Raw genomic sequence first — 27,749 nt, 5'->3', positions numbered from 1 at the left:
AACTGCGGAAGGTACAAATTTCATTGATGCACTCAGCACGTCATGCAGACAGAACCTGGGGAAGCTGTTGGTGGGGTGGTCTGGGTGGCGGGCGCTGAAAGACAGTGTATTGCAGTTCCTTCGACACCTCAACCTTGGAAACCTATTCGATATCGATCTTGATAGGAAGATAATATCTGACAAAATGTTCAGTTACAATAACTATTGTTCCTAGATAATAACTGCCTAGTTTATCTGTTTCAAGCCACGCTTGGTGACTAAAATATCAGGATGCACGACAGTATTGCGCTAATTATCAATTAAACTAACTGATTGTGTGACCCAACACCTTTCTGCGAAAGCATATTGAACATGTCTTTTTATTCTAGTCTAGTTTGACAGCTACCTTACCTACCACATATGCAGGTACTAATTAACTAATACGGCCTCGGGAAGATTTTCAGATCCAGACTTTGAATAAAATACTGGAATATATGCAGAAATAAAGGTACCTAGATACCTACCTAGGTAGTTAATATAGGTACATGAAGTAGCATAACAACTTGTGCTACTTATCTGCACGTTGGCCGAATGTCGTCATAATGCTAGAAGCCGCGACTCATTCCGCCCCAGAAATCAGATGCATAAGCAAACGAAGATACAAACCGCACCCACTCGACTTAGATAACATACAATCCCCACATGAACACATTGCATGTGCATGTTGCGTGCTTGCCTTGCATATATTTGAAACGTATATTCGTCGAAAGGCCCCAGCTTAGGTACACCTGCCTTAGTTCCATTTTCCCTCTAGCATCGCCGAAAAAAAAAGATATACATAGGTACCTATCTAGGCACCATAACAGGACTTGTCGAACCTCGACACTCATTCTATCATAGCCACCTAGCATCTGAGAGTAAACATGAACTCGGCAGCTTCATCTCACCAGCCAGACGCCTCGGGCGAGGCCCCGAAACAGCTTAATTATCTCCCGTACCTGAAGCTGAACGATGGCAATCAAATCCCCATGGTAAGAACGGCCATAAAATCCGGATGACTTGAAAGGGGTCAGCACGTTTGTACTAAGCTTCACCCTCCAAATGACTCAAGCTCTCATACGGCCTGGGCACAGCCCAATGTCGAAGGGGTGGTGATGTCGACCCAAAACTGGTTGAACTCACCAAGATTGCTCTCAAAAAGGGCTACAACCACCTGGACGGGGCTGAAGGTTAGTTACTCGTGCCTCTGCTACCTGCTCGTTTCAAATTCCCACCTGCGCGCACTTATATTTCTGAGTGCTAAGAGTAAAATTTCAACCCAGTTTACGGCAATGAGGAGGAGCTCGGCCAGGCTGTAAAAGAATCCGGACTACCCCGCGAGAGCCTCTTCATCACCACCAAGACCTTCTGCAAACCTGGCGTCACCACTCAGGAGAGCCTGGACGCTTCTCTCAAGCGACTGCAGCTTGACTATGTCGACCTGTTCCTGATCCACAGCCCCTTCTGGGCCGAATCACCCGAGGAGCTGCAGGCCAAGTGGGCTGAGATGGAAGCCCTCAGGGAAGCCGGCAAGGCCAAGTCCATTGGAGTCTCCAACTTTCTTCAGGAACATCTGGAGACCATCCTCAAGACGGCCAAGGTCCCGCCCGCCATCAACCAGATCGAGTATCACCCGTACCTCCAGCACGGCGATCTGCTCGACTACCACCGCAAGCAGAACATAGCAACGTCGGCATACGGGCCCCTGACGGCCATCACGAATGCCAAGGGGGGACCTGTCGACGGCAAGTATCATGAGCTGGCCAGAAAATACGGCGTCACGCCTGGTGAGATTGCACTACGATGGTGTATTGACCAAGGAGTTGTGGCCATCACGACCAGCGCCAAAGAGGACCGTCTGGAGGCGTTACAGAAGAGAATCCCGAGCTTCAAATTGACGCCCAAGGAGGTCCAGGAAATTTCGGAGCTAGGCAACCAGAAACACCATCGGGGCTTTTGGAACAACAAGTTTGCGGCGGACGATCGGCGTTAAGAGACATTGAAAGGGATATAATCGAACGATAATTTCTTTTTTGTTGCAGAATGGCGTCGGAAAAGGTATCGAACTGTGTGGGGTCTCTCCAAGTAAAAGTTTGACGCCAGGAAGAGAAAAACATGTTTGTAACCCCGACAACGACACTATTATCAATGCCATCGCAAAGCTACTCGCTCAACCCCGGTTTTGGGACGAACTATTGTTTCCCTGGGAATAATGGGATTTTTATAGTTCATCATCCGATTCTGTCTCACTGCCATCATCCTTGTAGGCTGCTGACGCCTTTGGCGGTGGTTTACGAGCACGTGTTGCAATTGGCTTCCCGACAGATGCCTGACGTGTGGTAGGAGGACTAGGGGCAGGAGCAGCAGTAGCACTAGCCGCGGCAGCCTTTCCTTGACCAGATGATTTTGCTTGGTCGTTGGCAGCTGGGCTGATGATTTCTGATTCACTCGCGGTAGCCTGGTCGTCCTCATCGCTAGTTTGCTTCTCGTCACCGGAAGAGTTGCCGTGGTCTCCGTCGTCCTGCTTAGGTTGGTCAACATCCATCACATCGAATCCGTCATCCGAATCAGTGCTTAGGTCGGCTGCCGGCGCCTTGCGCTTGGGTTTGCGTGCAACCGGGGGTCGCCGGGCCGTCTTGGCTAGCGACTTAGCGTCGCGATCATTGTATTCTTCAACCTTTCCTTCATCGTCCTCTGAATCAGGTTGATTGGAGGTGGCATGGGTGGTCGAATTAATGCCCCCGCTCTTGATGACATCGTGCTGCTCTCGGATCTTTGCTTTCTTTTCGTTGAGCAACAGTCGGAATTTGTCCAAGAGCGCAGCCTCGTGCTCCGCCTTGGCTTGCACTAGCCGGTCCAGCTGCTTGGTCAACTCACTGACAGCTTGTTCACACTCCTCTGCTTTCGCCTTGGCCGAAGCAAGCTCTGTCCTGGCGTTATTAGTGGACTCGAGGGCAAGCCCACACCAGTCAAACAGTTCAACTGCCTCGCCCTCATCCTCTGGTAAGTTGATGACCCCGAGGCGTTGCTAGTCATTGTTAGCGGTAAGTCAGTGCGGGAGGGATTGTAAACAAAAAAAACTCGGTCAATGACATGAGCAGCAGAAGTGCCGAAATTGGGCATGGGACGACTTGCCGTAATGCGCTGGACCTTTTTGCGAACAGTAATCTGCAGGCCAGACCCCACGGCAGCCGTAAGGTGGATATCCGGGACTACTTCTTGGCCTAGGAGAAGAGACTCTAATATTTGCTCCCATTCTTCAGATGTGCAAGGGCTGTCCTTGGGCCTTAGAGTCTGGATGCTACCGTGCTTTACTGTTTCGTCATTGAGTTGGTCCCTGATTTTAGCTTGTGTGGGGGTGGGAGGAAACAAGACATAGGTAGAGTTTTACGAAACGCATGAGATATAGTGACAAGGGTTTTGCCGAGAGAGCCCGGTTCACCGGGTGTTTTGCGGGGGGTGTTTGATTGCAAATTGAGATTGAGATGAAATTTGAGATTGCAATTAAAAATGAAGCGGCTATTAATCGACTTACAAGTGACAACGTAGGGGGAGGTGCCCTCAGTCGCTACAATTCTGACGTCCAGAGGGCGTGCCTTCTTGGAAGATGACGGCTGCACGTGAACCAAAACAAACGAGCCTTCGTCCTCGTCCGAACGTGGAATCCTGAGCACATGTGGGCGGGACATTGTGGTCCGGAATGAATATACCAAAAGAGGAAGGCGGCCGGGGAGGGAAAAGAAATGGTCAAAGAACTAGGGTGAAAATCTCGGGTGTGGCAAACGGAGCCGGCGGGCAAACCAAGCTGGCAAACGGCAGCCTGTTTGCTTGTTTGGTCGGTTGGGATTGGGGTTGGAGAAAGTCGCAACGAAACGAGACATAGAATAACAGCCTAGAAGTCTAGGCCTCGGACTAAGACTAGCCTCTGGAATCCAAGAAGCAGGTTTTCCCGTGTTTGCGCGCGATTGTGTGTGTGCGTGCGCCCGCAACTATATCAGCCTTTCTATATTGACTGTGTCAAATTGGGGCAGAACGAGAGGCTGAAACAGTGAAGATGAGGAGGCATGGACGTTGGAAGGTCCAAGGTGTGTCTCGGTTCAGCCGCCTCTTGCTGACTGGCTGGCCCTTTTGGTGCACCCTAAAGTACAGGCAGCCGAGATGCAAGGCTGCTTCTCTTACGGACGGGAGGAAATTGTGGGGAGGACCACGACTTTGGCCTTGGGGCTGGTCAATAAATCCCAGCTAGAACCCTGAAGTGGCCGCAGAACAGGAGAGGAGAGAAAAGCAAAGTTCAGACTCAAAGAAAGCATGCTGCCCTTACGGAGTGCATGATTGTACGAGGTGTGGAAGGCACCCCATATTTCCTTCTGCTGCGGAGACCTGGACTACATTTTGGGCCAAGTCTACTATTGCGCTGTCAACGTATGCATGTTTTGTTTGCGTGTTCATGCGCGGGTACCTGACTTCCCACCCCCAAACTCGAGTCCTACCTGACCTTACCAAATGTGGTAGCAACACCTGACTTGCTGTTGTTCTTGCCAAATCCAAAATCATGCGAACAGACAGAAATCCGCGGTGGAACGACGCCACACTCTCAATGGTGTTGAGTTTAGCTGATTTCTTTATGTTTATTCTATTTCTACTACCGACAGACCATGAAAATGAATTAAGGGTACTGGGAAACTGTATCCCAGTGACGAAATATAGCAATGTACTTGACGTAACAGATAAATGAACAGAAGGTATGAATATGGGGCCTTAAGATCCAAGATCTAAATAACATGCGTCACGACTGGAGATCTCTCAAGAAACCACAGTACGCGTCGGTACGCGAAGGATCGCGCTCGGATCTCGTTTGTGAATGTCCAATCAGCTCATCCGGCAATGAAGCTCTGACAATCAAGGAGCGCACGGACCTTGACACTTACCAACCTCGTTGATCCTTGCCTGCTCGGTCCTTGTCATGCCTGTCTCTGTTGTTGGCCCCCCACTTGTTCTTCGTTGCAGTTGAAAAAGAGCTCCACATCACTGCAACGAGTGAAGAAGATGAAAACTCAATTGTAGTGCGACGGGACGAATATGGCATGGGCGCACAAATCTCAAAGTTCTGGCGAAAACAGTGAATAAAAAAGCCTGTCTATGGTGCGAACAAAACCAAAAAAAAAACCCTCAAAAGCACTGCGTAGCTTGATAGGATACGATGAAGATATCTAATTCTACTGGATATTTAATGGAAACACAAGGATATAGAGTAGCGTACCTAGGTACAAATATGAAATAAGGGTGGATTGCAGTACGTACTGCGTAAGCAATCTAATCTAGGTCTAGATACCGCGGCGCAAGAAAACGCACCCAAATACGGAGTAAGCCAGCCAGCCAACGGGTCCGGTCACATCGATCCGTGGACTTTGTCACTCACTGCTTGGCAGCTAGCATAGTCCAGCCTCCTCCCCTAAAACGGGATGGGTCCCTGGCCTTTCCCGCCTCTTTGCTTTTGAGCAAAACCTGCGCATTTCCCTGTTTGTTTTTCTTTCAAGCACCTGCAGAACGTCACATCTTTTTGTGCATTTCATTGCATTGCATTCGAGCCTTACGACACCCAATGTCGATGTGATCTTAGCGGGCGGTTTCCTTTCTACTCTTGGGAATCGAATGCCTGACGGTGCGGGAGTGGAGGTTGATTGCGGCCTGCCTGCAGTCTAATCCCCTACGGTTTACCTTACCCGACAGAATCCAACGGCCCGCTTTACGCCCGAACTACTGCGACCAAGTTTTTAATAGGACCCTAACGGACAGTAAGAAGTACACACCAGATCGGATATCCATTTATGGTCAATTCAGCCTGCGACCCCAACTCGCTTCGCTCACCGTTCTTCCAATCCGCTCCACTTCTTGTGCAGCCCATCCCCTCCAGATCCCTCTGGCTCTTCCCACCACAAATCACACTGCCCTCACTATACACACCATCTACTTTTCGACCGGAAAAATTCGACTAAAATCATTCACCATCATTTACACCGGGACGGAATCATCTCTCCGTGGTGTCGCGACGACGGGAATCCAGAGACCGATAAATTTTACCGAGATAAGCGGCGAGCGAAAAACCGAGACGGGAACTAAAAGAAACAAACATCGTCGAAAACTTTTTCACTCGGCCAACGAACACTAATTACTCAGCTGTCAATCGCTCCACTACGCAACACCTCAGGGAAAGAGATGCTACCAGGCCTCGGGCGTCATTGTCGTTGACTATGAATCTCCACAACTGACCTCGTTCAAACTATTGTTGTCGCTGTAAACAAAACAACTAAATCAGCGACTGGATTGGACCGCTTTTTTTTTCTGTGTCGCCTGCGTGCGCATCCATCGAAAGGAACCGCGCGATGATGGCCTGGACACAACCTGCCGCCATGGACACCCTTCGATTGAAGCCGCGCCAGCCGGTCGTCGACGATATCGAAAACTGGGACGACGACGATTTCCTAATAGACGACGACATCACCTTCCGTAGCAGCGGCTCCAATGTCACTGGCCAGCTAACCCGACGTGGATCCCACTCCTCATTTCGCTCCGAGCGCGAATCCATCCAGGGCGAGGAACAATGCCTGCAACTTCCTGATGTAGATGACGAAAAGTCAACATTAGATGCGATTGCCGCTGCTGCATCAGCCGGAATTCCGCTACCTAGTAACATTACACCTTCGGCGCTGATGGGAGGTACCATCAAGAGGCTCGGAGGCCGAAAAATAAAGAAAATCATTCAAGAAGACTGGGAGGACGACCTGGAACTTCCCGAACCCGGACGTGCACTGCGAATTAAGCCGCAAGATGGCACCCGATTCCCGGAGTCTCTGCGCCAAATTAGCAGTTCCACGACGACTAGCCCCGTGAAGTCAACCAAGCCAACACTGGTCACTCCGGAACAGAAGGGGCGCCAGTCGAGCGCCGCTTCCAGCAACATTAATCTTGACAAGTACAAGGACGACGACGACGACGACGACTTTTTTGGTGACGGAGCCGATACCATTAAGGTGTCCAAGACCCGCCAGGTGCTCAAGCCGGTTTCACTGATTACACCACCGACACCGAGCAAGAACGAGGGCGAAGATGATTTCGAGGCAGACTTGGAGCTGCCATCTGACGGCAAGCTCAAACTGTCTACCCGCAAGGATATCCCCAAAACTCCATCCTTGAACACACTTGAGGACTTCGATTGGGGCGAGGGTAGCCTCGGGACGAGGTTTGGTGGCACTAGACGGGATGGCCGCTCTGCTCGCAGCTCGTCTGTTTCTGCGATGAGCCCCAGCATAGCGAGCTCTTTGACGGCAGAAAGCGAGGACGAGGCAATGGATGGCTTGGTCTTGCCAGAGGGACCAGTAGACTTCACCGAGAGGCTTCAGAAGCGACGGCCTAGTCCATCACCGGAGCGACAGCCTATTCAGTCACCTCAGCTTGTACAGAAGCCTCCACCGCTCAAGGCCGCCCTACAAACACCTACATCAAGAGCTGAGCCCGAGAAAGAGGATTTCTTGAGCGGCCTGGAAATTGGAAACGGCGAGGTGTTTGATTCCAGCAAGCTCACTCTTCACCGCAACGTCAAGGTCAAGGACACCAGGACAGGCAGCCCGAGTCGCCCAAAGACTGCGGCTTCCATTACTTTTACCAACAAATCTAGCGGTGCTGTATCTCGTCTGCCTCGTCCGATGGGAGGTCATGAGAGAACACATACTTCATCCTCATTGGAGCCTGTCTCGGAAAGCGGAGGCCCAATACCTCATCCCCGCAGGTCACAATCAAGGCTGGGCCACTCTTCCCAGTCTTCAGTCACGAGCCTGCCAACTCCAACCACCCCGTCATCTACCCATTCCATGCTACCTGCCACACCGCGGCGGAGAGAGATAGGACACAAGACCTCGAACACATCGCTGCACAATGAGCCCACTACCACGAACGCCCAACTTTTGCGGCTCAAGCGGTCTTTGCCAGTGATGAGGGCTCCAATCTCGCCTGCACGTCCTCCTACACGTGGCGGGTATGACCGCCCACCATCCCGGAGCGACACTCAATCTCGACCATCTTCGTCCCACATGCGACCAAAGACCCCCGTGGAACGAACTCGAGCCGGCCAGGAGAGTGCGGCAGCGCAGGCGCGAAGGCATCCCGTTCCTTTCTTTGCTGGAGGTGCATCAAGCTCGCAGTCGCATCACGTGATGAGCAAAACCTCGCGTACCTTTCACCGCCATGATCCCGATACAGGCATGGACCTGAGGCCATCGTCACGTGCCGTATCGAGATCAACGATGCGGTCGCCTAGTCCGAGCAAGAGGTCTCGTGTAGAAAGGCTTGCACAAGAGAGCATGATGCCAGTTAAGCCTCGACGTCAAAGACACTTTGGGGATGGCAACGAACTCGACGGATTCGACGATCTCGCAACTTCTGCCCAGGCTGAGGCGAGATGGATCAAGCAGCCAGCAAGTGGGACCAAGGCTCACTTGAGAAATAAGATGTATCAGAACATCCACCCGGACCGGAACACACCCTCCCCTGCATTGTCAAACGCCACTGCACCTTATTCGCCAGCAAGATCCGAGTACACTCCGCGGTTCGCCAGGGACACTGCAGCAAGTAGGATAGCTCGGGAGACCTCTCTCGCTCAACGAGCACCATCAAATGGCCCCCTGGCTCCCCTGACGACCCAGCGCGTTGCTCAACTCACGACACGCAATAACTTCAACAATGCACACTCACAGGCGACGGTTCGCTCAAAGAAGACGCCCAAGAGGCCACCCCAGTTGAAACCATTCCTGATTTCTAACCTCACCACAACAAGAGAAACAAAGAGTAAGCTACATTATTCTCGTCTACTTGCGCTACAAACACGTCTTGTTGTTGTGAAGCAAAGGCTAACGGATGTCGCATCACAGCTGTCAAAGGAATGGTATACAACCCGGAGACCTATCGCTGGGAAGGAAATGACAATGCACTAGGGGCGTTTGATGCCCCCGCATCTTCGCCCTCCACAGCATCGATTCCAAACTTGATGAGGGAGCGAGAAAATGCGACACCACGTCCGGCGCTGATCACACCCATCGGCGCGACAAAAGGTGTCCAAGTTGTCGGTGGGATGGTCTTTGATCCTCAAAACATGTGCTGGCTCAAAGTTGGAGCACCTGGCACCGCCGGTAGTGAAGCTGATCCAATGGACGGTTTCAACGCCCTTGACGACGAGGACGATGTGTTCAAAGACATCCCCGACTTGGAGGACACTTCGGCCAAGGCACACGATGGCGCAAACGTCGGTGGTCGCATGAGTGATATCAAGGACGATTGGATGGTCGGCGAGGAGTTTGACGTCGGACCCGAGTTTGTCTGCCGACAACGGGAAGAGGAGGCCAAGTGGAAAAAGAAGTGCGAGCAATGGCTCAGCCCTCAGCCGCGCGATCGTGAAGCTTGGCGTTGGACCATCAGAGAGATCGTGCTCGGCATCCAACAATGAGGGATCTCGGTCTGCCAATATACGACAAGAACGCCTATACCGCGTCTATAACTACATTGAACGACTCCCCATACAAAACCCATACGCTCATTACCTTTCCTTTGCATACACTCTTGGCTCCGACAGGTGCCTCTTTATCGTATACACCAATCTAATCCGCAAGGAGCTCAAAGCATCTTGTACAACTAGAAACGACATGACGACACGGACACGACACCATTCACAATGTATCATTCAGGATACAAGCACATACAGTATCTTCATACGGATTTTTTGTTTCCTTTGTTGAGGGGGTGGGGGACATGGCGGGCCATGGTTGGCTTGGAATTGCAATCGAAAGACCAAGTGGCTCTGGGTGGGTTTCATTGTTGCCTTGGTTGCCGGTCCCTCACACTTATTGCTACCACATATTTGCTATTTGCAAATTCTCTGACCCATTTCCTTTGTCTCCCTTTTATCTTTCTTCTCCGTTGCGTTGGTTTAAACCCGAAAACGTACCTTTTTTTCTTTTTTACTGGATGATCATGGGACGCTTTACGACTTTGGGATTATTTAGTCTCTCTTTTGATTTTCTAGTCAAAAGATTTCATGGAGTTCTAAAGGATGGCACGGCATAAAAGGGTGAAAAGAAGCCAGAGGGAGGAAGATTTTCGGGCTTGTGTGGCCCTCTGCTTCATTCTCATACAGTATAGGACGATATTAGAAGAAGTGTACAATATCAAAACTTTAGGTGATGATGAACTTGATATTTTCATCCTGTGACGCCTTTTCCTCTCCCCCCATAACTGGAGTGTGCTGCAATTGGATTTACAAGCGTTCAACCGTCACTTGCCTGGAGTAGACTACTGCTACCCTGGGGGTGAAGAAGTATGGATCTGTACAAGTCGATCAAGTTGTAGTGGGGCGGGACATCGCTGTGACGGCGTTGACAACAGTCGCAATTGCGGGGCATTCAACGTTGCCTGAATTTGGACAGTGCAGCTAGAGCTAACCCGCCGATGAGCTTCCACGTCCTCGCATGAAATTGAAACATTAACCATATATTTCATACCAATTCGCACTGATTTTCTTCTGGCCGTCAGCCAAGAAAGACATTGCCCAGAATAAAGACACAGGGCGTAAGAGAAACATCATTTTTTTTCCGGCACAAAATGGCCAACGAGGTCGTCTTCGCACGGCAGTTCCTGTCGCAGCTCGACGCGCTGCCCACCAAGCTATCGCCGGACCATGTCGAGGATCCAAGATCATACCCAGCCCGGGCCGCCGTATGTTCCAAGCTTTTTCTCCCCTTCCCATTCCCCAACCTGCGCTTTTCTACTGTCCCTCTTGGGGCAGCCTCGTGGGAAACTGAAATACAAAAGACTGACCCCTCCCGCTCCTTCCCAACAGTACATCCTCCCGAGACCGCCCAAGGCCATGAGCAAGCCGCAGGGCCGGGCCGCCACGCCGGGCTCGGACCGCAGTGTGGCCGTGTCCCTGCGGTCTCTGCGCAACCCGCCGCTCGACATCAAGCTTGCGCCGCAGCCCGTCTCGACGACGTCGGTCCAGGACGTCAAGGCCGCCGCGGCCGAGGAGGCGGGCCTCCCCGCCGACAAGATGAAGCTGCTGTTCAAGAAGAAGCCCGTGGCCGACAGCAAAACGCTCGCTGAGCTGCTAGAGGGTGCCGGCGCCGACGAGACGGTCGTCGAGTTCACCGTCATGGTGCTCGGCGGTGCGGTGCCCAGTCGGCCGGCTGGTGGTGCCGAGGGTGGCGATGTGCAGATGAAGGAGGCAGCGGCGGCGGCACCGGCTTCGACGTCCACGGCCCAAGGGGTCAGCGGTGTCGACGTGCTCAAGACTGACGACTTTTGGACGGACCTCAATGGCTTCCTGCTGCAGAGGGTGAGGGATGAGAAGGTGGCGGATGAAGTGTCTGGCTTGTTCCGAAAAGCATGGGACAGCAAGGCATGATACATGGGTTTCGTTTTCAGGCGCGAGGCTTGTGGTTGTTGGCCAGCCAGCAGACGCATGCAAGCTTGAGAATCAACTTAGTTGCAAACTAATAAAGACGGCATGACTTTGATGAAGAAACGACATAGCTACTGGAACTGCCAAAGCTATCCCCTCTTATGGGGTACAAATGATCCTGAAGTGAATATGCACGTGAGTGCCTCTATGTTCATGGAAGAGTTGTCGTTAGACCTTCGATATCACCGCCTCCATCGTCAGGCGAACACGGCACCAAGGCCAAGCTTATATCATCAAAGACGCCTCTTTCGCATTTATTGAATATATGTCTGGGAACTAGTTTCATCAGAGAATAGCTGGGTGTCGTAAACTGCAGAAAAGAGCAGGACGATAAAAAAAAGTAAACCTTCGCACGCGACGTAGAATGAGCTTGAATTTATAGATGAGCACGCCTAAAACCTATCCCAGCTATACGACGTACTCTCTCTCCCCTAGCCTCTTTTGTTCGTCTAAACAGCACCTCCTCTCAACTCTTGTCTCTACTAAAACGCGGCGAAGGAATACAAAACCCCCAGGGCATATCCACGCTTAAGCCAGGCCCTTGCTGACGGTCTTCAGGACAGAGTCGTATTCGATGTCGTCGGCGTCGTTGGCTTGCAGTTCGTGGGCAATGCCGTTCAGGGCGCGCTTTAGAGCGTCCTTGGACGCGGCGTAGATCATCTTGGGCTGTTTTTTTTTGTAAACAAAACATAAACAATCTCAGCAGGTGGTTCCAGTGGAAGCTACAAATGACGAAGTATCTCGCAAAAGGCAGAATATGGGGATAGGACAGACCTTGACACCAGCGTCATCAGGAGACCAGGCAATAAAGGTAATCTTGTTCCTACATCAGGTAAGTTGCCAATCGTCAGTATGGTGGCTCGGGGCTTCGATGTTGTCCTTGTGAGAGCTCGCATACCGTTCACCCTCGCCCGAAGCCAGGGTGTACTGGAAGTCGTAGACGGCGTAGCGGGGAGCCTTGCCAACAGCACCCTACAAATTCATGCCTTTGGTCAGAAAAAACTGTTTCGTGACTACAGCCCGAAAAGCGTCCAGCCACAATGGGCGTGAAGCGGAAAGAAAAGATCGGCTTACACTTGGCGACTTGACGGTAGCGTTGACAAGCTTGTTGCGGAAGTTCTCCCAGTCGGAGTCGCCCGAGGCCTCCTCAACCACAATCTCCTTGTTGTTGTCTGAGAGCTTGAAGATGATGTACTTGATGTTCTTGCCGAGCTTGAGCTCGTTGTACGTCGTCACGCACTCCTGCGAGACGGTGGCTCTATCTCAATGCGGCCGCAAAGCAAATAGGCACGCGACTGATGGTTAGCCTTGAGTTGTTTTCTTGGACGACATGGGCTTTCTGAAGTTGGGCCCCTCCAACAAAAAAAACTACGGCGCTTATCGGTCCGTCCCTCGTACGACTGCGCCGGTCCCTGCGTTTTTTTGGCCCATCATAAACGGCGTCGTTTCGTTTCGTCTGCATGGCTACTACCCCGCGGTACAGGCATCGTTTCGCTGTCCAGGCATCGCTAACCCTCGTGCATGGCAGTGAGGGGCAGACTGGAAGGATGGCAACTCTCAAGGAAACGGGGGCGCACGATCGCAGTCGATGAAAGCCAGGCCGGTAGGTTGGATGCATCGCAATTTCACATCGAAAGACAGAACGTTACTAACCCGGATTGAGACTAGAATAAGGCATTGTCAGTTTTATCGCGAGGCGGCATTGATGTGCAGTGCGGAGAATGGCAGTAGGTTGACCAGTATCATTGTGCAGCTGCGCGGGCCGAGAACCCCAGGGGAAAGCTCACCATGTTTGCTTTGCGCGCTTTTTGGCGGGGAAACCAACAGTGGCTTTTGAAAGGAGGATTCAAATAAACCGCGGGACGGAAATCGCAGAGAAGGGGACTGTCGTCGCGAATTAAAAGTTCGTCTTGGATGTCAGCGCAAACAAGAACACGAAGCAAAAAAGACAAGGACAAAAGGAGGATACAGCTCTATCTCTCTGCGTCGTACTTTTTATTGTAGTATTTTGCTTAGAGGAGAAAGGGGGGGGTCAAAGGAATTTGGCGGCGGCGACGGTGAGCTCTTGTTGTGAGAGAGCCAGTTCGTGCTATCTGCCCCGCCTTGCTGTGGGCGGGTCAGCCTTCCCCGTCTGGCAAGCGCAACAACCCCCGACCGCACCGCAAATCGCAGAACAGGGGAAGTACCTGAGTGGGATTAAACGACTGCGCCAACAAACCGTGACGTACGTACCTGGGAGTTATTTCAGTACCTGTTACCGTATGGTAGATCAATCGACAAGGATTCAAGAAGATCAGACTGGATATTGGAAAGATATTTCAGACTCGAACTAAGCAAGTATTTGTCTTTTTTTTTCTTTCTTTTCTTTTCTTTTCTTTTCTTTTCTTTGTTCCGGTGACCAGGATTATATGTTCTCTTCTCTAGTCTAGTGAAATAATGGATAGAAAACGGGTGCCTAAAAACCGTCTGCACACTTTCGACCTGCGTTGCCTTTTTGCTCAAGTAACTTCGGGTGACGTGCCAATGGCAACTTGGGCGAAAGCGTCTTTGCCGGTGGGGTGTGGGGCACAGAATTGATCAGGCAACGCAATGTCGCGAGGTGAGCTGCCCTGTTTGGCTGAAATTGCAAGCTCCATCCAGTTGTTTCTACTTTAAGATGCCTCAGGTACACTGAACACAATTAATCTATCAAGGTACCTAGGCAAGGTACCTATCATACAATTAAAAGCTCCGACTGACAAAACCAGGCATCCAGCCAATTCAAAATGTAGAGAGCAGGCCAAGTAGAGTACCTAGGTAGCTAGTGTGAACAGACAGGTGCCTGGTGAGTGACTCGCAATCCTCTTGAGCATTCTCTTGAGAAGCCGCCGGCGAAATAATGCGAACCGACAAAAACACGCGTCTCTCCACATCACATTTACACTGCACGCCATCAAAATCAGAGGTTACCTGCGCGCCAAGACGCGTCACAGCATAGGCAATCACGATTGATTGAAACACAGTCAAAATGACAAACAAGGTAGGTATCTTCTTTTATCTACACCCCTGGCTCAGCCCAAGGAACCAGACTATTGTACAGTTGTTTCTGAGAAATCCCAGAAGCCTCTTCAGGCAACTAATTAACAGTTTATATGAGAGGATTGTGTATGAGGAAAATTTCGTGGGGAGGGGAGATGAATGGAGGTGAGGGAGATCAGCTTCGTAGACCTTCCTGTAAGCATGACAAGACAAATGCAAAACTCACAACACCGATTTTTGGAGATCCCCCATATACATTCCCTTTGCGCACACAGGGATATCCGAGTTCGCGTGGTATTGTTACAAAGAAACACACGGCTGGTCGCGATTCGCCCCAGCCTACTAACTCTCTTCAGGCGGAGGCAGCTCTTACATCATGCCACCCATGCCGCCCATGCCACCCATGCCTCCCATACCACCCATGCCGCCGGCAGGACCCTTCTCCTCGGGAGCCTCAACGATGGCAACCTCGGTGGTACCCAGAAGCGAGGCGACACCGCTGGCGTCAAGGAGACCGGTGCGGACGACCTTCAGGGGGTCGACGATACCGGCATCGATCATGTCGACGTACTCGCCCTTGGCGGCATCGTAGCCCTTGCGGAAGTCGGAGCCGAACTCGTCCATGAGCTTGCCAACAATAACGGAGCCCTCAAGACCGGCGTTCTCGACGATCGTCCTGGCAGGGCGGGTGATGGCGTTCTTGATGATGCTGACACCGAGCTGCTGGTCGAAGTTGGCCGACTTGACGTCGCCCAGGGCCTGGCTGGCAGCCTTGAGCAGAGCGGTACCACCACCGGGCAGGATACCCTCCTCGACGGCGGCGCGGGTGGCGTTAAGGGCATCGACGAAGCGGTCCTTCTTCTCACCGACCTCGACCTCAGAAGAGCCGCCGACCTTGATGACGGCAACACCGCCCGAGAGCTTGGCCAGACGCTCCTGGAGCTTCTCCTTCTCGTACTCCGAGGTGGTTGGGTCAGCCATAACACCACGGATCTGCTCGCACCTCTGGGTGATCATGTCCTTGCTGCCCTCGCCGTTAAGGACAATGGTGTCCTCCTTGGTGATGGTGATGGATCCGGTGGAGCCGAGCATGTCAATGGTAGCCTTCTCCAGCTTGACGTCAAGCTCATCAGTGAAGACGGTACCGTTGGTGAGAACAGCAATGTCGCCGAGGATCGACTTGCGGTTGTCACCGAAGCCGGGGGCCTTGACGGCAGCGACCTGGAGCTGGCCGCGGAGCTTGTTCAGAATACAGACAGCCAGAGCCTCGCCCTCAATGTCCTCGGCGATGATGACAAGCGGCCTGCGGGTCTGGGTCGAGATCTCAAGGGCGGGGATGATGTCCTGGACAGCCGAGATCTTCTTCTCTGACAGCAGAATCAGGGGCTTCTCGAACTCAACCTTCTGAGCCTTGGCATCGGTGATGAAGTACGGCGACACGAAGCCGCGGTCGAACCTCATACCCTCGGTAACCTCGAGCTCGTCAACCAGGGTCTTGCCCTCCTTGACGGTGATGACACCCTCCTTGCCGACCTTCTCCATGGCGTTGGCAATCATCTTGCCGACGTGCACGTCGCCGTTGGCCGAGATGGTGGCGACCTGGGCAACCTCCTCAGCGCTGGTGATGTCGCGTTTCTGCTTGTGCAGGAACTCGATGACGGCGTCGACGGCAGCCTGGATACCGCGGCGGAGATCCATGGGGTTGCAGCCAGCGGCAACGTTCTTGACGGTCTCGGAGAAGATGGCGCGAGCGAGGACGGTGGCCGAGGTGGTACCGTCACCGGCGACCTCGTTGGTCTTGGACGCGACGTCCTGGAGGAGCTTGGCACCAAGGTTCTCGAACTTGTCCTTGAGGGTAATGGCCTTTGCGACGGTCACACCATCTAGAGAGCATTTGTTAGCTTGCCAGGTCTAGTCGGGGCTGCATCTTTAAGAACACTTCTCCGTACCCTTGGTAATCTTGGGCGAGCCATAGCTGGACTCGATCAGGACGTTGCGGCCCTTGGGACCCAGCGTCGTTGAGACGGCCTTGGCCAGAGTGTCGACACCAGCCAGGAGAGCAGCGCGTCCCTCAACACCAAATTTAAGCTCCTGCCAGCCGAAATAACGTTAGAACCTGAAAAAAAACTTTGAACCAGTCGCAACCGTAGCTCGCTGAGAGCCTCCGAAGCTGGCGCAGCTTACCTTGTGGGCAAAACGAAGCTGCTGCGACAGACCGGCGCCGGGCCTGAACTTTGCGGCGGCGGCCGAGGACCTCAGGGCCGAAGTCCTAGTCCTGCTGCTAAGTGCGCGCTGCATTGTGTGTGTGTGGTATGTGTATTAAGATCGGGAGAAAGAAAACGGTAGAATAAAAACACAAGTTTCAACAGTAAGTGTACAAAAAGGAGAGTCGTGCAGTGAGTGATTCAAAGTCGAACCTCGGTATGGGATTTCGCTATTGGGTATAAAAACACGGGTTGATGATGGGAAAGATGAGGAGAGGAAAGGGAGGAGAGAAAAAATAGAGGTCGAAAATTGCTTGTACCAGAAGCTTCTCCAATTGAACTCGGCGATGCGGCGCCCGTGCTGAGGTGGTCCCCAAAAAAATCTGTACCCCATTCGGCTAGCGCCATGTTCTCCGAGGTTCTGTGGGGCTGGCCAGCGCTTTTCGTGTCTTGCGTGTGAATGTCAATTTTCTGATCATGTAAGCAACCTCATTCCCAAATTCAGGGGCAAACTGTCGTCGTGGACTTGATCCCGGAGCACAATAATTAATGCCATCCTCTTTTCTATTATTTCTCGCTTATGCAGAGCTTTCTATGCTAGTGGAATTCCATGCGCTCCTGGTAATAGAGTCATCGATGTGAGTGATTCTGCTGCTGAGCACCACAGAGCAGCAACCATAAAGAGCCAGTCAAGCATCGACAGGTACTAGTGAGATGCGGCCGACGCGACTTCAAGATTCACGCAGTCAGTCACTCGTCATTTTCGGATAGCTTGAATTAACTGGCGTAAACTTGCAGTGGCTCTAATACCTGAAGGATAAGTGTCTATTCAGGCAGCATGATATGACTTGCCCCTGAACCCATCGATCCTTTTCCACAGTGGCGCCAAAAGTACCCTCCTCTAATAATACAAATACAGAATTGATGTGCGATTGGGTATTTAAATTTCGTCAATCGTAACCTCATAATCCATACACGTACACAGTGTATGTGGTTGCCCCAGATGAGCTGATATCATCCGTCTAATCCCTAACTTTGGTGAGGATGGCCGAATTAGATGTAAAGTGTAGGGAAAATAAAATAAATTCTGGCCGTGCCGTCTCGGAGAAAGAAGGAAAATAATGATGCGAGACAACTCCTCAAAAGTGCCCAATTCCCAACATCTTTGGATTGCTAATTGAGAACAGAAAACAACGTACGCAAAACTTAAAGTAGTAAAGAGGAGCAAAGGAGAACCCAAATGTCCAGAGGAAGATTGCAAGACAAAGCGCACCAAATTAGATCGAAAAAAGAAGAAGAAGAAGAAGTCAAGGAGGATGGCCTCGTATGATCGTGGCATATCCAGATCTGACAGCATCTTGGCAGGGCATTTCCCCAGCATGTGGCATGGTTGGCTCGGGTTCCCATAATCTGGGAGCTCGCAGCTATGTGCAGTCCAAGCGCTGTCATAAAGCCATCCGTCCCTCGAGCAGCATGTGAAGCTCTGCTTAATCTCATACTGCCAGGCGAAGCATGTCGCGTGGACGATGGGCGACAAAGTCAGGTGAGGCTGATATCAGATGGAGATTTGCAAGAAAGAAAGAACGGGAAAAAGAAAAAGAAAAGGGCGGACGGCGAAATAATAGACAGTTTGGTGTCAAGTGAGCATTTGATTCTGATCAAGCTCCAGAGTGTCTCATATCCGCGTGGAAGCTCTGCGCTGGCTCGATGATCGTAAGGAGGGGAAGTTCTTGTGCCTCCTTCAGAAGCCGTTGTTCTTGTGGTGTTGCATCGACGGAGGAGAGGTGCCCATCAATTCTTGTCAATGACATTGACTTTGTCCTTGATACTGACAAGGTCTTCGGCGGCATCCTGGTCTTCTTCCTCTTCTTCGTCTTCATCGTCGTCCTCGCTAAACGCAACAACTAGGTTTTGATACCCTTCGAATACGAGCGGCTGGCCGAACTCTGGGGCGAGGACCAACTCCGAAAAGCGCTGCGATAAAGCGCGTGAGTAGAGGTTTATAGTGAGAGCATATAAGCGGGCCAAATACTTACTCTGCTTGCCTCTTCATTATACTCCGGATCGACCACACCTCGAATACTGTCCGCATATTCGTCCTCCTGTTCTGTCGAGTGGTCTTCCATGTGCTCTTGCTCACCAATTCCCAAGGTATCCTCGGTGTTACTGCCATGCTCTGAGACCGCATGAGGCGCTTCCTCCTGAGGGGCAGCAAGATACACGTCACCATCTTCAACATCATCTAGGTCGCTGTCCAGGCCGTTGTTGGCAATGGCCAATGCCGCGCGCGCAGCGGCTTTGCGGCGCGGGACCGCCTGTGCTGCGGGGCTGTAATCGGCATCCATGGGCAGATTTGCCGGGTCAACCTCTGCGGTCTCACGCTTGATGCGCTTGGATGGCGATGAGAGCATCCTGGCGGCTGGACGCTTGCCACTCTTGCCCTTGGGCTTAGCAGGCGAGGAGATGGACTGATTATTGATCACATCCACAGCGTCTGGGATGTTGAAATGACGGTCATCTAACTTCTCGTCAAACCGAACTGCGCGTGTCTCGAATGCCTCATTTCCGGTTTTGAAGCAGACTTTGGCGTCTTGATCCTTGCGCACGTAGCCGCGGACCCAGGGATCTACTTGAGCCCTTGATCCCGGCTTCTGCATAGGCGGTGGTACCAGGTGACCCTCCACGATGAGCTGACTGCGCAGGCGTCCTAGATGCTGGACAACAGCGCCTCCGGTGGAGCCTGGGTGCAGGCGATGGGCGATAGCATCCCAAGGCAGCTCGATCTTATGTCTACTGCACTCGTACTGTAGGTGCATCATAACCTTCTCGATCATTCGGGGACCTATAGCATGCTCTCTGGTCAGCCTTCTGCAGTCTTTGCTCACTCTTGCGTTTCCACGTTAAGGTATGTATATAACTTACGTCCCCACATGATCAAACTGCGACCCTCATTGCGTCCATTGGCAGACTTCTGAGCTCCATGAGGAGGAATCGGAGTGTAATTCCATTTTTCATAATCTTGCTCCTGCTCTGGCAGTTCGGGGGATGGCGAATTGCTAGAAGGCGGAGAGTCAAGCACTTGACGGCTACGGCTATTGTCTTTCCTGCCCCTCTTCGGAGTTGTGGGCATACGTGGTGCAGCGGCTGAGGATACAGATGACTTGGAGCCTTGGTTCTGGCTGCTTGAGAGGTCATCCGAAGTAGCCTTACCCTGCTTGGGACGTCGTCGGCTCACTTCAGGTGTCTTCTTGCCGGTACCCATGGTGAAGGATGAAATGTACTTTTGGTCTGTAAAAGGGGAATCGCCGTGTGTAGATAAAAGGCAAAAAATAGGAGACCTTGATTGATAGGTGCGAAGTAAAGTGAGACGAAAGACTGCTGAATTGAGATGGAAATGGAATATCGAGTTCAGGGAAATGTGAGGTGAAAGTGAAAAAGAACTGAGAGCCAGTCCTGACTGACGGCAGCTGTTTGGTCTCGGTGTTAAGATAAAAAGAATAAACTAGATTTAATTCGTAGCTTTGCGATAGAGGAGCCAAAAGAAAGTGGTAGGCTGATCCAAAGAGAGCTCGGAGCAGTGAATAGAATCGAAATGTATGACCAAATGGTGAGGTGAAGGCAAGATAGAAGGTGAAAGGTGAAGGTGAGAGAGATGCCCGGAAGATACCAGGGCCTATTGGTCTGTTTACGGACCTACCTAGGCTTCTACGTGGACCAAACAACCCAGTCCGCGTACTTCTTGGCCCCACAAGACCACTCTGCGTTTCCTCCGTAGCAGGAAGGCACGTATGCTACTAGAAATGGTCTTGAAACCAGGATTTTACTGCCAGCAAGCGGGCGACCGACCGACCGACCGCCTGGCAAATATGACCTGGCTCTATTCACTCTAGGCAAGCTGACTGGGAGCTCCGAATCCATTGCAGCACCGGCGAAGAGGGCATTCGTAGTGTCACTGACGAGCGTAAGTTCTTTTCTGGCGGCCCTTTACCATTTTCTCGGATGCTTTTTTTCGAAAATCCACAGCCATTATGCAGTGTTTTAGTTTCATTTCATCTACTACATGTATGCTCGCCAAGTCCTCCCGCTTGCTGGAGGGCGCTTTAACTTGACTGCAGATAAACCACTCCATAGTATAGCTTCTTTCAGTGAATTTATTGGCGTCACCTCGCCCCATTAGCCACAGTTTTCTTTTGATTCTTGACCACAAGTGTGTATTGTAGACTGAGCAACAGTGACAGCTTAAAAGCTCAGTGCATCATGAGACATAAGAAAGGGTTCGGGCTCCTATTTACCAGTCTAGAACCCATGACTAGGCCTACCACGGCTAACAAGGAAAATTGAACATCCAATCCACTATTGACCTGTGATGAAATGAGAAGTAATAGGATTTCAGGTAGAGGCTTTCTGCCTCTGTAATTTAATATCGCCTTGGTATCTTGACAAACTTCTTCATGATGTGAATGTAGACAGACAGAAAGACCGCGATGATTCTCGGCACTACTTCCAGGCAGTCGATTGAGACTGCGAGACAACAACAAGGAACACTTTAAGTTCAGAAAGAAAAGACCCTTTACCAAACGCCGAGCATGAAAGTCAACCCACCAAAGCAAAATAGAAATGAAAGACCCCTTTATGTACGCCATGGACCAACCATCAAACTGCAAAACCCCCCTACTCACGAGATGCACCACATATCCTACAACAGTCCCCAACTTGTCGATCGAGGATACTTTCTTGACTGGTTAAAGTAGATCGTGGGGTTACCCGCCTCCCAGTATGACTCTCATTTTAATGAGACTGCAGTGTTTTTCTGGACTGATGTGTTTCTCCTCCGTGATATCCTGCCAATGTCGCGTTTGAGGCTCTGACCGACTGACCTATGCCATTTTGACACAATCCCTTGCCGTTTTGGCACGTTGTCGACGTGCTGGCAATCGCCAATATGATGATGCTTTGCTATTGAGATGCCAGGAAGGGATGAGACTTCTGCGATGGAGATGGTTTTAAGGTGGAGGAGCTGTTGCTGTTCGAGTTGCTTTTGCTCTACCACTGACTGCATGATGTCTGTGAGGGTGGTAGGGAGAGAGGTGAAAATTGCTGTCATTTCTTGAAGCTGTTTGCTCAATGCTCCGATTTGCTGCTCTCTGATATGATTCACAGCTTCGATTTGTCGGCTGACCAAGTCAAGACGAGCCTCGACAAGTTCGAAGTCACGGGCCGAATTGTCCTTGATAGCAGCCAACAAGTCATACCTGATTTGCGAGAGGTCGTCTTTGTGTGCAATGTCAAACAAGTCATTTCTGGTAGTTGCCGACAGTCTGTTTGCAATCTCCAAGAGATCTTTCTTGCTTGCTATTTCGGCAAGATCTCGCTTGTTGGCCATGCTAGACACAAGAAGCTCCTGAAGGTCGGACTTGGTGACGGCATGAGTGTTGTGGGTAAGCGCAGTCTGCATGATACGGTACAGACGTTGCTCTTCTTGGACAGACTTGATGCAAGAGTTGACATGCTTGAGCGCACGCTGCCTCTCGAGCTTCTCATCCATCTCCTCGTCACGCTCCCGGAGGTCACGCGTCAGGGCAACAAAGAGGACGTCACGCTCAGCCTTGGAAGGGGTACCGCGCATCTCAATGAGCTTCTTGTAGTCGTCGACAGTGACGTTGGAGTTGGCATTCAAGTACTTGGTGCTGGGGAACTCGCCGGAGCGTTGGGAAAGGTCAAGCTCCTCAGCCATGGCACGCAGCTCCTGGCGAGTATAGAGGATGTCATTGACAAAAAGGGTGGTTGTGGAGCTGGGTTCAGAGAGCACACTGCCACTTGATAAAGACTTGCTTGATGCAGAGGACGGCGTGTTCACGTCTACCGGAGAGGTCTCGGCCCGGTATAGCGCGTTGCGGTTGACCATGGTGTTTTTGATGGGAGAGATGCTACCAGCGGGAATGGCGCTGGTGCTGGTGTTCTTGATGTTGTTCATCTTGTCGGACCCAGTCACGGGATCGGAGCAAGTGCTTGGTTTTGCGAGGTTACTGTTGACGACATTAGTGACTTGTTTGTTCTTATCGGAAGTGAAGCATTGACGGCGTAATGAGAGATTCTTCATGGCTGGAGGAGGGTGCTCACCTTGGAAGCAGGAGGAAGCGTAAAGCCACTTCTCTCGCAAGTTCTCTAGTAGATTGGAGTCGATTGCGATGGAAGGAGACGAGGCGGGAGTCCAGACTTGAGATATCAAGAGAAGTTGGTGCTGTTGTTGGTGTTGAAGAAGATGGGGAGGAGTCGAGACTGACTTGTCTGTGAGAAGACGACATTTTGTAGAAATTGTTCACGATTTTTGCCTCGAATGTCATAAAATAGGAAGTTGTTTGAGGATGAAGAAGTTGTGTTTCTATTGTTCAATGCGAAGTTGAGATGGACAATAAGAGCAGACATCCACTTGGAAAGCAGGTGTGGGGCTTACTGAGCCGCTTGTTTGCTTGCTCGCTCCTATTGATCTATTGATGCGTCGAAGCCAGCGAGGTCCTCGGTGACTCGAATTCACAAAGTGGGGTACCATTGTTTCTTGGTATGGAAAGCCCACCTATCGAGTTTTACTGACTGATTGTCCAAGTCTGGCAGAATTGCCCTCGAGCTAGCACTTTGCCCGAGATCGGCTTCATACAGCGGCCTTGTCTCGCTCGAGACGAGGCGAGCCAACTGCCAAGAGATTAGAAACGACTGAGAGTAGCAAATCAGCGGCATATATGCCAACTGCTGGGCAGACACATAGTATCTCAACTGTAAGAAATCGGAACAAAACCTCAGCTGTTCGACTTCCGCGTGTAATACGCTAGACTTGTGACAACGTTCAAAACATGCATGTCGTCCAAATTAGGCAGGTGCCTGGTTCTCCACACATTGTGGCTGCTGTTCTAGCCCAACCCTAACCCTTGCCTAATAGGGTCTAAGACAAACTTGACGACATCCCTTGCGGCATCTGACAGGGGCGTTCACTCGGTCACCTTTGTTGTCAATATTATCCATACGTATTGTACACCATTTCTCATGGGGAGCGCTTGGATCTGCCAGTAGAGAAGCTAGCATTTTTGGGGGGGGGGGGGGGGGGAAATAACTTGCTGCGCACACATTCCGGTCTAGTAGTCCCTCCCTGACTTGCTACCACAACGGCCTCCTCCACGCATCTTCACAGGCACAAAGTCGATGTGTATTTTAATGGCAGCATGGTTCATAATCCCCAAGGTGGCTCTTTGAACTATGCTCTAGAACTGAAGTGGCTTGATGGGCTTTAAGTACCCCTCCGGACTGAAAATGTCTGTCTTCAGTGGACTGACCAAGCAATACAAATGATATCGCCCATCTGCCCCATCCTGCTTGTATTTCTTCCCAAGCGTTTCCCAAGTGGCATTTCTAAAACAAAGAATCAGATGCTACCAAGTCATAGCACGAAAGCCCACCTGATTCCTGACAAGATCCAACCGTAGTGTCGGACGCAAACAGGTCTAGGAAAATGGTGAACAAATCAGCTCGAATAGGCGGGTCCCTTTTGAGCAGCACGAAGTGTCAGTCTTCCTACCGCGAGGCCTGAATGATGTAACAAGTAGAGACTTCGCTTACCCTCAAAGCCTTCCTTCATGGGCCAGCCGAGCCTCTCCGGTTATGACGAGCCGCCCGGTATAATTGAGCTTGCTCGTGTAGCTTAGGCATCGTTCTCTGCAAATTTATGACGTTTGAATTAGTAAAAGCCACTGACGGACTGCAGTCCAGGGGATGAAAATACAAGGCAGCAAAGTCTACCATTGTCAGCCGCATCGGGCATCTCCTCATCCTTGACAGGCGCCTCCTTGGCGACACGGCCCTTCTTGCTGGCAGGCGTAGTTGGCGCATCATCGTCGTCATTGTCGGCATCGCGTTCGGCTGCTTTGCGCTTGCGCGGGGTGGCCTTCTTTTTAGGGGTGTTCTCAGGTGTGTTGGTCACAGTGAGGGAACCCGGGTGGATGTTGTATGACTTGAGAAGGCGCTCATATCGCTTGGCACTGCAAAGGTGTTGGAAACTTTTTCAAGGGTCAGCAGGAATGTCTCAGAGTGTCAAAGTCGGGGTTTGAGAGTTGTTTTACGCGGCGGCCTTGCTGACGATGTCGAGCTCAGTTGCGACGGCAGCAAAATCGATCTGGAAAGCTCCGGAGAACATGGTTAGCAGCTGGTCTGCCACAAGAGATGAGCTTAGTCCCAAGTTGAAAGTTGTCTTGGGCTCACCTTTCCACCGCCGCCACCGTGCTTGATGCAAGTCACCAAAAACTTGACCTGGTCTTCAGGTGCCATAGACGCCATCTTGAGTTTGGTGTTTAGAAAGTGACTTCTGGGAGGGACTAGAGAAGCACTTTTGGACGAATGTGCGAGAGGATAGACCTGGGAAAGACTGGTTGTGCGGAACAAAGAAGACGGGTTATGTTTTTGTTTGGATTTTGGTCAGATCAGTCTTGAAATTCCGGGACAAAACTGAGAGGTTGATCGACAAAGGCCGTTTTGAGCGAGAGCTGGACTGAGAATAATTATGCTAGATGAAAGATGAAAGGCGGGGCTTGGTTTCGTGGGCTGGGGCTGGCAAATGGGTGTCAAGAAATCACTTTTCTGGTGCCTTTTTTTCCAGTTTTGGGACCAGAGTGGTATTTTCCGGACCGTCAGATCTAGCTCTTACCAGACGAGGACCACTCCGAGACAGAACTGAATTGTTTCCAAGCAAACACGTGCGCAACCTACCAGTAGCAAAAAAAGCAGCAAAAAAATGAATAGTGCACTTGGAAATTGTTTATGGTGTGTGTTACTTATTGATGAGTATCTGCAATAACTCGGTCTCGACGCCTTTTTGTTCTGGGGCGGAAACCATCTTGTATCTAGGAAAATAAATGTCTAGGTGCTCTCCTCCCCTCCCCTCCCCTCAAGCTTAGAAAATCCCCCCCTTTGGGCGAGGGTGCCATTGATCCTCAAACCATCCACCCACCCCACCCTCAAGACGTCACAAAATACTAGTTGTTCCTCATTGTCAGATCGGCCCTGATACGAAGTAGTAGTAACTCGTCCTCTGACAAGACTACCTCGTATCCCATGAAAGCCCCGTAAGAAAAGGGCTGTCGCACATAGATTATTAAAGCCCAAAGCCTTGCAAGTGGCGTAAAATGCAGATAAGTTATTATCAAGAAATTGCAAGAGGAACAAATTGCCCGCTGTTTTTAAAGTTCATGCAAATGATGGCCCCTGTGCTGCTCATAGCAGAAAATAGGTCGGCGATTCAAAGATTGTGTAAGCTTCAATCTTGGAAAGATTAATATTAGTAGGATAAGGAAGCAGACAGACGCTAAGATTCAAGAGTGGAGGTCGTCGATAGATGAAAGGCTTAGCAGGACAGTCTGAACAATGATATCAGGAGTCCACAGGCCCCAGGGGCTTCGGACTAGTCGTAGGAGAAGGATCTGAAAGATGCGTTTGTGAGCAGTCGTTACTCTTGGAGAAGAGATGAGGCCTTGCAACTGACCTGCAGATCCGAGGAAGGCTATGAAATATGAGACTGCAGGCTCTGCTAGCCCACCCGTGATGGAAATCCAAGGCGGCAATGACAAAAAGGTGCGTGTAGGGAGTGAACACCCTTAGGCAAGACCACCCCAGTCCTGGTCGACGGCGCCCTCGGTCTCCTCAGTCTTGACATTGTCCTTCTTGCTGCCGGCGGCGGTAGTCTTGGTCGACTTCTGCTTCTTGGGGGTGGGCTCGGCGATCTGGACGTCATCGCTGTCATCGGCCTCAATGACGGCGGTGGCCTTCTTCTTCCTCTTGGGCGTTGCGGGACCAACGCCCCAGCCGAGCTTCTGCTTGATCTGGCGGAAGCGCTCGCGGGCGGATCCGCCGTGGGCTAGGCCCATGTCGGCGGCGACGTCGTCCCAGGCGACGTCGGGCTGGGTCTTCATGTTGCGGAGGTACGACTCGAAGAAGCGGAGGTCGTTCTCCGTGGCTGGCTTCCGAGAAACATCGCTGACAGCAGGCACCTTCTTCTTAGGTGGCATATTGAATGCGAGTCTGCAGTACGAGTCTACAGCGCTGGGATGACTACCATGTGAGGGAGTGGTCAGCGCGAGGGTCATTGTCTGGCTTGGCAAGGCTGGGGGACTGTGGTGAGACTGCGTACATGAGAATCCTCTCATTCAGGTATTTTGACTTGCTTGATCAGCCTGAAAGATGTTTGGTAGTGCGGCGCAGACGATGTTTGGAGTTGATCTCCAGCTCTTTCTCGTGAAGAGAGTGCTGGAAAGATTGAAGTTTGAGTACTGAAAACCAGAAAAAAAAAGACGGCTCGGTAGAGGGAGATCCTGCAAACGAACGATTTGATTCCAGAAATTCTCTATGACGTAGTCGCCGTACCGACAAACAAACGGGGGATAAGAAATACTCAGGTCAGAAAGAAGTAAGCATAAAGATCCCGAGTGGAAGGGATAAAGATGAAAAACAAGAAGAATGGTATTTTGGCGAGAAAGATTAAGAAGGCTCGGGATGGTCCATTGAAGTGTAGCACCGGTATCGCTTTGTATTTTCCCGGCTACCAAAGTCTGTCGACGTTGATTTCCCTCGTTTCTGCACGGCTTCTGTATGAGCCAAAGCTGGCGATACGTTTGTACGGCTGTTGTGGGTAAAGTAGGTAGGAAAGCTCACAAGTGGTTGATATGATATGCGTTTTTTCTTGGCGCGCAAAGGTTTCTCGATTTTGCTTGCCTACAGCTGTTTCGTCAGCAAAAGCTGATCAATCATCGCTCAAACCTGGCAGAGACTGCTGAAGATGGTTCAGGTTCCAAGACAAGCGATAAACGGCTGCGACCTGTCGAGAAGGCTATAACGCGTTTTGTATGCATGAAATCCTGTGTTGGCAGATAGATAGATGTAAATTTGATCTTGAAAAAAAAAAAATCTAGAGATCAACTTGGACTTGTCCTTGTCTGGCAGCAGCCACCAAAGATCCCACGCCCTGTCGC

The 27,749-nt window shown here is 51.2% G+C and overlaps 10 protein-coding genes across 10 annotated transcripts; 3 read left to right on the top strand and 7 right to left on the bottom strand.

Moving 5' to 3' along the window:
* The first annotated feature begins 640 nt into the window (after nucleotides 1–640).
* On the top strand, nucleotides 641–2,209 carry MGG_03160 (aldehyde reductase 1). Its single transcript, XM_003716783.1, has 3 exons — nucleotides 641–1,010; nucleotides 1,091–1,208; nucleotides 1,302–2,209. The coding sequence occupies exons 1-3, from the start codon at nucleotides 903–905 to the stop codon at nucleotides 2,009–2,011; spliced, it is 936 nt and encodes a 311-aa protein (XP_003716831.1). The 5' UTR covers nucleotides 641–902; the 3' UTR covers nucleotides 2,012–2,209.
* On the bottom strand, nucleotides 707–4,315 carry MGG_03161 (uncharacterized protein). The gene is made up of 3 exons (XM_003716782.1): nucleotides 3,554–4,315; nucleotides 3,154–3,332; nucleotides 707–3,046 (listed from the first exon to the last, which is right to left on the bottom strand). The coding sequence occupies exons 1-3, from the start codon at nucleotides 3,705–3,707 to the stop codon at nucleotides 2,240–2,242; spliced, it is 1,140 nt and encodes a 379-aa protein (XP_003716830.1). The 5' UTR covers nucleotides 3,708–4,315; the 3' UTR covers nucleotides 707–2,239.
* A 1,210-nt stretch (nucleotides 4,316–5,525) lies between these two features.
* MGG_03162 (uncharacterized protein) lies at nucleotides 5,526–10,278 on the top strand. Its single transcript, XM_003716781.1, has 2 exons — nucleotides 5,526–8,859; nucleotides 8,943–10,278. Exons 1-2 carry the CDS (start codon nucleotides 6,402–6,404, stop codon nucleotides 9,512–9,514), a joined length of 3,030 nt encoding a protein of 1,009 aa, XP_003716829.1. The 5' UTR covers nucleotides 5,526–6,401; the 3' UTR covers nucleotides 9,515–10,278.
* A 165-nt stretch (nucleotides 10,279–10,443) lies between these two features.
* MGG_03163 (uncharacterized protein) lies at nucleotides 10,444–11,583 on the top strand. Its single transcript, XM_003716780.1, has 2 exons — nucleotides 10,444–10,779; nucleotides 10,904–11,583. Exons 1-2 carry the CDS (start codon nucleotides 10,666–10,668, stop codon nucleotides 11,462–11,464), a joined length of 675 nt encoding a protein of 224 aa, XP_003716828.1. The 5' UTR covers nucleotides 10,444–10,665; the 3' UTR covers nucleotides 11,465–11,583.
* Nucleotides 11,584–11,876: 293 nt separating this feature from the next.
* MGG_03164 (cofilin) lies at nucleotides 11,877–13,572 on the bottom strand. Its single transcript, XM_003716779.1, has 7 exons — nucleotides 13,514–13,572; nucleotides 13,309–13,405; nucleotides 13,175–13,185; nucleotides 12,596–12,779; nucleotides 12,420–12,493; nucleotides 12,296–12,344; nucleotides 11,877–12,187 (listed from the first exon to the last, which is right to left on the bottom strand). The coding sequence occupies exons 2-7, from the start codon at nucleotides 13,309–13,311 to the stop codon at nucleotides 12,050–12,052; spliced, it is 459 nt and encodes a 152-aa protein (XP_003716827.1). The 5' UTR covers nucleotides 13,312–13,405; nucleotides 13,514–13,572; the 3' UTR covers nucleotides 11,877–12,049.
* Nucleotides 13,573–14,529: 957 nt separating this feature from the next.
* MGG_03165 (heat shock protein 60) lies at nucleotides 14,530–17,078 on the bottom strand. Its single transcript, XM_003716778.1, has 3 exons — nucleotides 16,724–17,078; nucleotides 16,489–16,630; nucleotides 14,530–16,422 (listed from the first exon to the last, which is right to left on the bottom strand). The coding sequence occupies exons 1-3, from the start codon at nucleotides 16,835–16,837 to the stop codon at nucleotides 14,909–14,911; spliced, it is 1,770 nt and encodes a 589-aa protein (XP_003716826.1). The 5' UTR covers nucleotides 16,838–17,078; the 3' UTR covers nucleotides 14,530–14,908.
* A 1,411-nt stretch (nucleotides 17,079–18,489) lies between these two features.
* On the bottom strand, nucleotides 18,490–20,005 carry MGG_03166 (uncharacterized protein; the record flags this gene model as incomplete). The annotated part of the gene is made up of 3 exons (XM_003716777.1): nucleotides 18,490–18,717; nucleotides 18,780–19,585; nucleotides 19,666–20,005. 3 exons carry the CDS (start codon nucleotides 20,003–20,005, stop codon nucleotides 18,535–18,537), a joined length of 1,329 nt encoding a protein of 442 aa, XP_003716825.1. The 3' UTR covers nucleotides 18,490–18,534.
* A 1,493-nt stretch (nucleotides 20,006–21,498) lies between these two features.
* On the bottom strand, nucleotides 21,499–22,717 carry MGG_03167 (uncharacterized protein; the record flags this gene model as incomplete). The annotated part of the gene is made up of 1 exon (XM_003716776.1): nucleotides 21,499–22,717. One exon carries the CDS (start codon nucleotides 22,715–22,717, stop codon nucleotides 21,527–21,529), a length of 1,191 nt encoding a protein of 396 aa, XP_003716824.1. The 3' UTR covers nucleotides 21,499–21,526.
* A 1,206-nt stretch (nucleotides 22,718–23,923) lies between these two features.
* MGG_12763 (uncharacterized protein) lies at nucleotides 23,924–25,332 on the bottom strand. Its single transcript, XM_003716775.1, has 5 exons — nucleotides 24,991–25,332; nucleotides 24,852–24,904; nucleotides 24,532–24,788; nucleotides 24,352–24,447; nucleotides 23,924–24,277 (listed from the first exon to the last, which is right to left on the bottom strand). The coding sequence occupies exons 1-4, from the start codon at nucleotides 25,063–25,065 to the stop codon at nucleotides 24,434–24,436; spliced, it is 399 nt and encodes a 132-aa protein (XP_003716823.1). The 5' UTR covers nucleotides 25,066–25,332; the 3' UTR covers nucleotides 23,924–24,277; nucleotides 24,352–24,433.
* Nucleotides 25,333–25,500: 168 nt separating this feature from the next.
* On the bottom strand, nucleotides 25,501–27,720 carry MGG_03168 (uncharacterized protein). The gene is made up of 4 exons (XM_003716774.1): nucleotides 27,433–27,720; nucleotides 26,912–27,354; nucleotides 26,267–26,832; nucleotides 25,501–26,204 (listed from the first exon to the last, which is right to left on the bottom strand). The coding sequence occupies exon 3, from the start codon at nucleotides 26,787–26,789 to the stop codon at nucleotides 26,379–26,381; it is 411 nt and encodes a 136-aa protein (XP_003716822.1). The 5' UTR covers nucleotides 26,790–26,832; nucleotides 26,912–27,354; nucleotides 27,433–27,720; the 3' UTR covers nucleotides 25,501–26,204; nucleotides 26,267–26,378.
* Between the last annotated feature and the right edge of the window lie 29 nt (nucleotides 27,721–27,749).

The sequence above is a fragment of the Pyricularia oryzae genome, chromosome 4 (genome assembly GCF_000002495.2).
Source record: "Pyricularia oryzae 70-15 chromosome 4, whole genome shotgun sequence".
In the NCBI taxonomy this organism is placed as follows: Eukaryota; Fungi; Ascomycota; class Sordariomycetes; order Magnaporthales; family Pyriculariaceae; genus Pyricularia; species Pyricularia oryzae.
This window is presented reverse-complemented; position numbering and strand designations above follow the sequence as displayed.

Coding starts and splice junctions, on each gene's coding strand:
- MGG_03160 (XM_003716783.1), top strand. CDS start 903: ATGAACTCGGCAGCTTCATCTCACCAGCCAGACGCCTCGGGCGAGGCC. Junction 1,011..1,090: donor ATGGCAATCAAATCCCCATG/GTAAGAACGGCC, acceptor AAATGACTCAAG/CTCTCATACGGCCTGGGCAC. Junction 1,209..1,301: donor CCACCTGGACGGGGCTGAAG/GTTAGTTACTCG, acceptor ATTTCAACCCAG/TTTACGGCAATGAGGAGGAG.
- MGG_03161 (XM_003716782.1), bottom strand. CDS start 3,707: ATGTCCCGCCCACATGTGCTCAGGATTCCACGTTCGGACGAGGACGAA. Junction 3,333..3,553: donor CTCCCCCTACGTTGTCACTT/GTAAGTCGATTA, acceptor ATGACGAAACAG/TAAAGCACGGTAGCATCCAG. Junction 3,047..3,153: donor AAAAGGTCCAGCGCATTACG/GCAAGTCGTCCC, acceptor AACAATGACTAG/CAACGCCTCGGGGTCATCAA.
- MGG_03162 (XM_003716781.1), top strand. CDS start 6,402: ATGATGGCCTGGACACAACCTGCCGCCATGGACACCCTTCGATTGAAG. Junction 8,860..8,942: donor CACAACAAGAGAAACAAAGA/GTAAGCTACATT, acceptor GTCGCATCACAG/CTGTCAAAGGAATGGTATAC.
- MGG_03163 (XM_003716780.1), top strand. CDS start 10,666: ATGGCCAACGAGGTCGTCTTCGCACGGCAGTTCCTGTCGCAGCTCGAC. Junction 10,780..10,903: donor CATACCCAGCCCGGGCCGCC/GTATGTTCCAAG, acceptor CCTTCCCAACAG/TACATCCTCCCGAGACCGCC.
- MGG_03164 (XM_003716779.1), bottom strand. Junction 12,345..12,419: donor GCTTCGGGCGAGGGTGAACG/GTATGCGAGCTC, acceptor TACCTGATGTAG/GAACAAGATTACCTTTATTG. Junction 12,188..12,295: donor CTGATGACGCTGGTGTCAAG/GTCTGTCCTATC, acceptor AAAAAAAAACAG/CCCAAGATGATCTACGCCGC.
- MGG_03165 (XM_003716778.1), bottom strand. CDS start 16,837: ATGCAGCGCGCACTTAGCAGCAGGACTAGGACTTCGGCCCTGAGGTCC. Junction 16,631..16,723: donor AGCTTCGTTTTGCCCACAAG/GTAAGCTGCGCC, acceptor TTCGGCTGGCAG/GAGCTTAAATTTGGTGTTGA. Junction 16,423..16,488: donor CTCGCCCAAGATTACCAAGG/GTACGGAGAAGT, acceptor AATGCTCTCTAG/ATGGTGTGACCGTCGCAAAG.
- MGG_12763 (XM_003716775.1), bottom strand. CDS start 25,065: ATGGCGTCTATGGCACCTGAAGACCAGGTCAAGTTTTTGGTGACTTGC. Junction 24,905..24,990: donor ACGGTGGCGGCGGTGGAAAG/GTGAGCCCAAGA, acceptor GGAGCTTTCCAG/ATCGATTTTGCTGCCGTCGC. Junction 24,789..24,851: donor ATCGTCAGCAAGGCCGCCGC/GTAAAACAACTC, acceptor CCCTTGAAAAAG/TTTCCAACACCTTTGCAGTG.
- MGG_03168 (XM_003716774.1), bottom strand. CDS start 26,789: ATGCCACCTAAGAAGAAGGTGCCTGCTGTCAGCGATGTTTCTCGGAAG.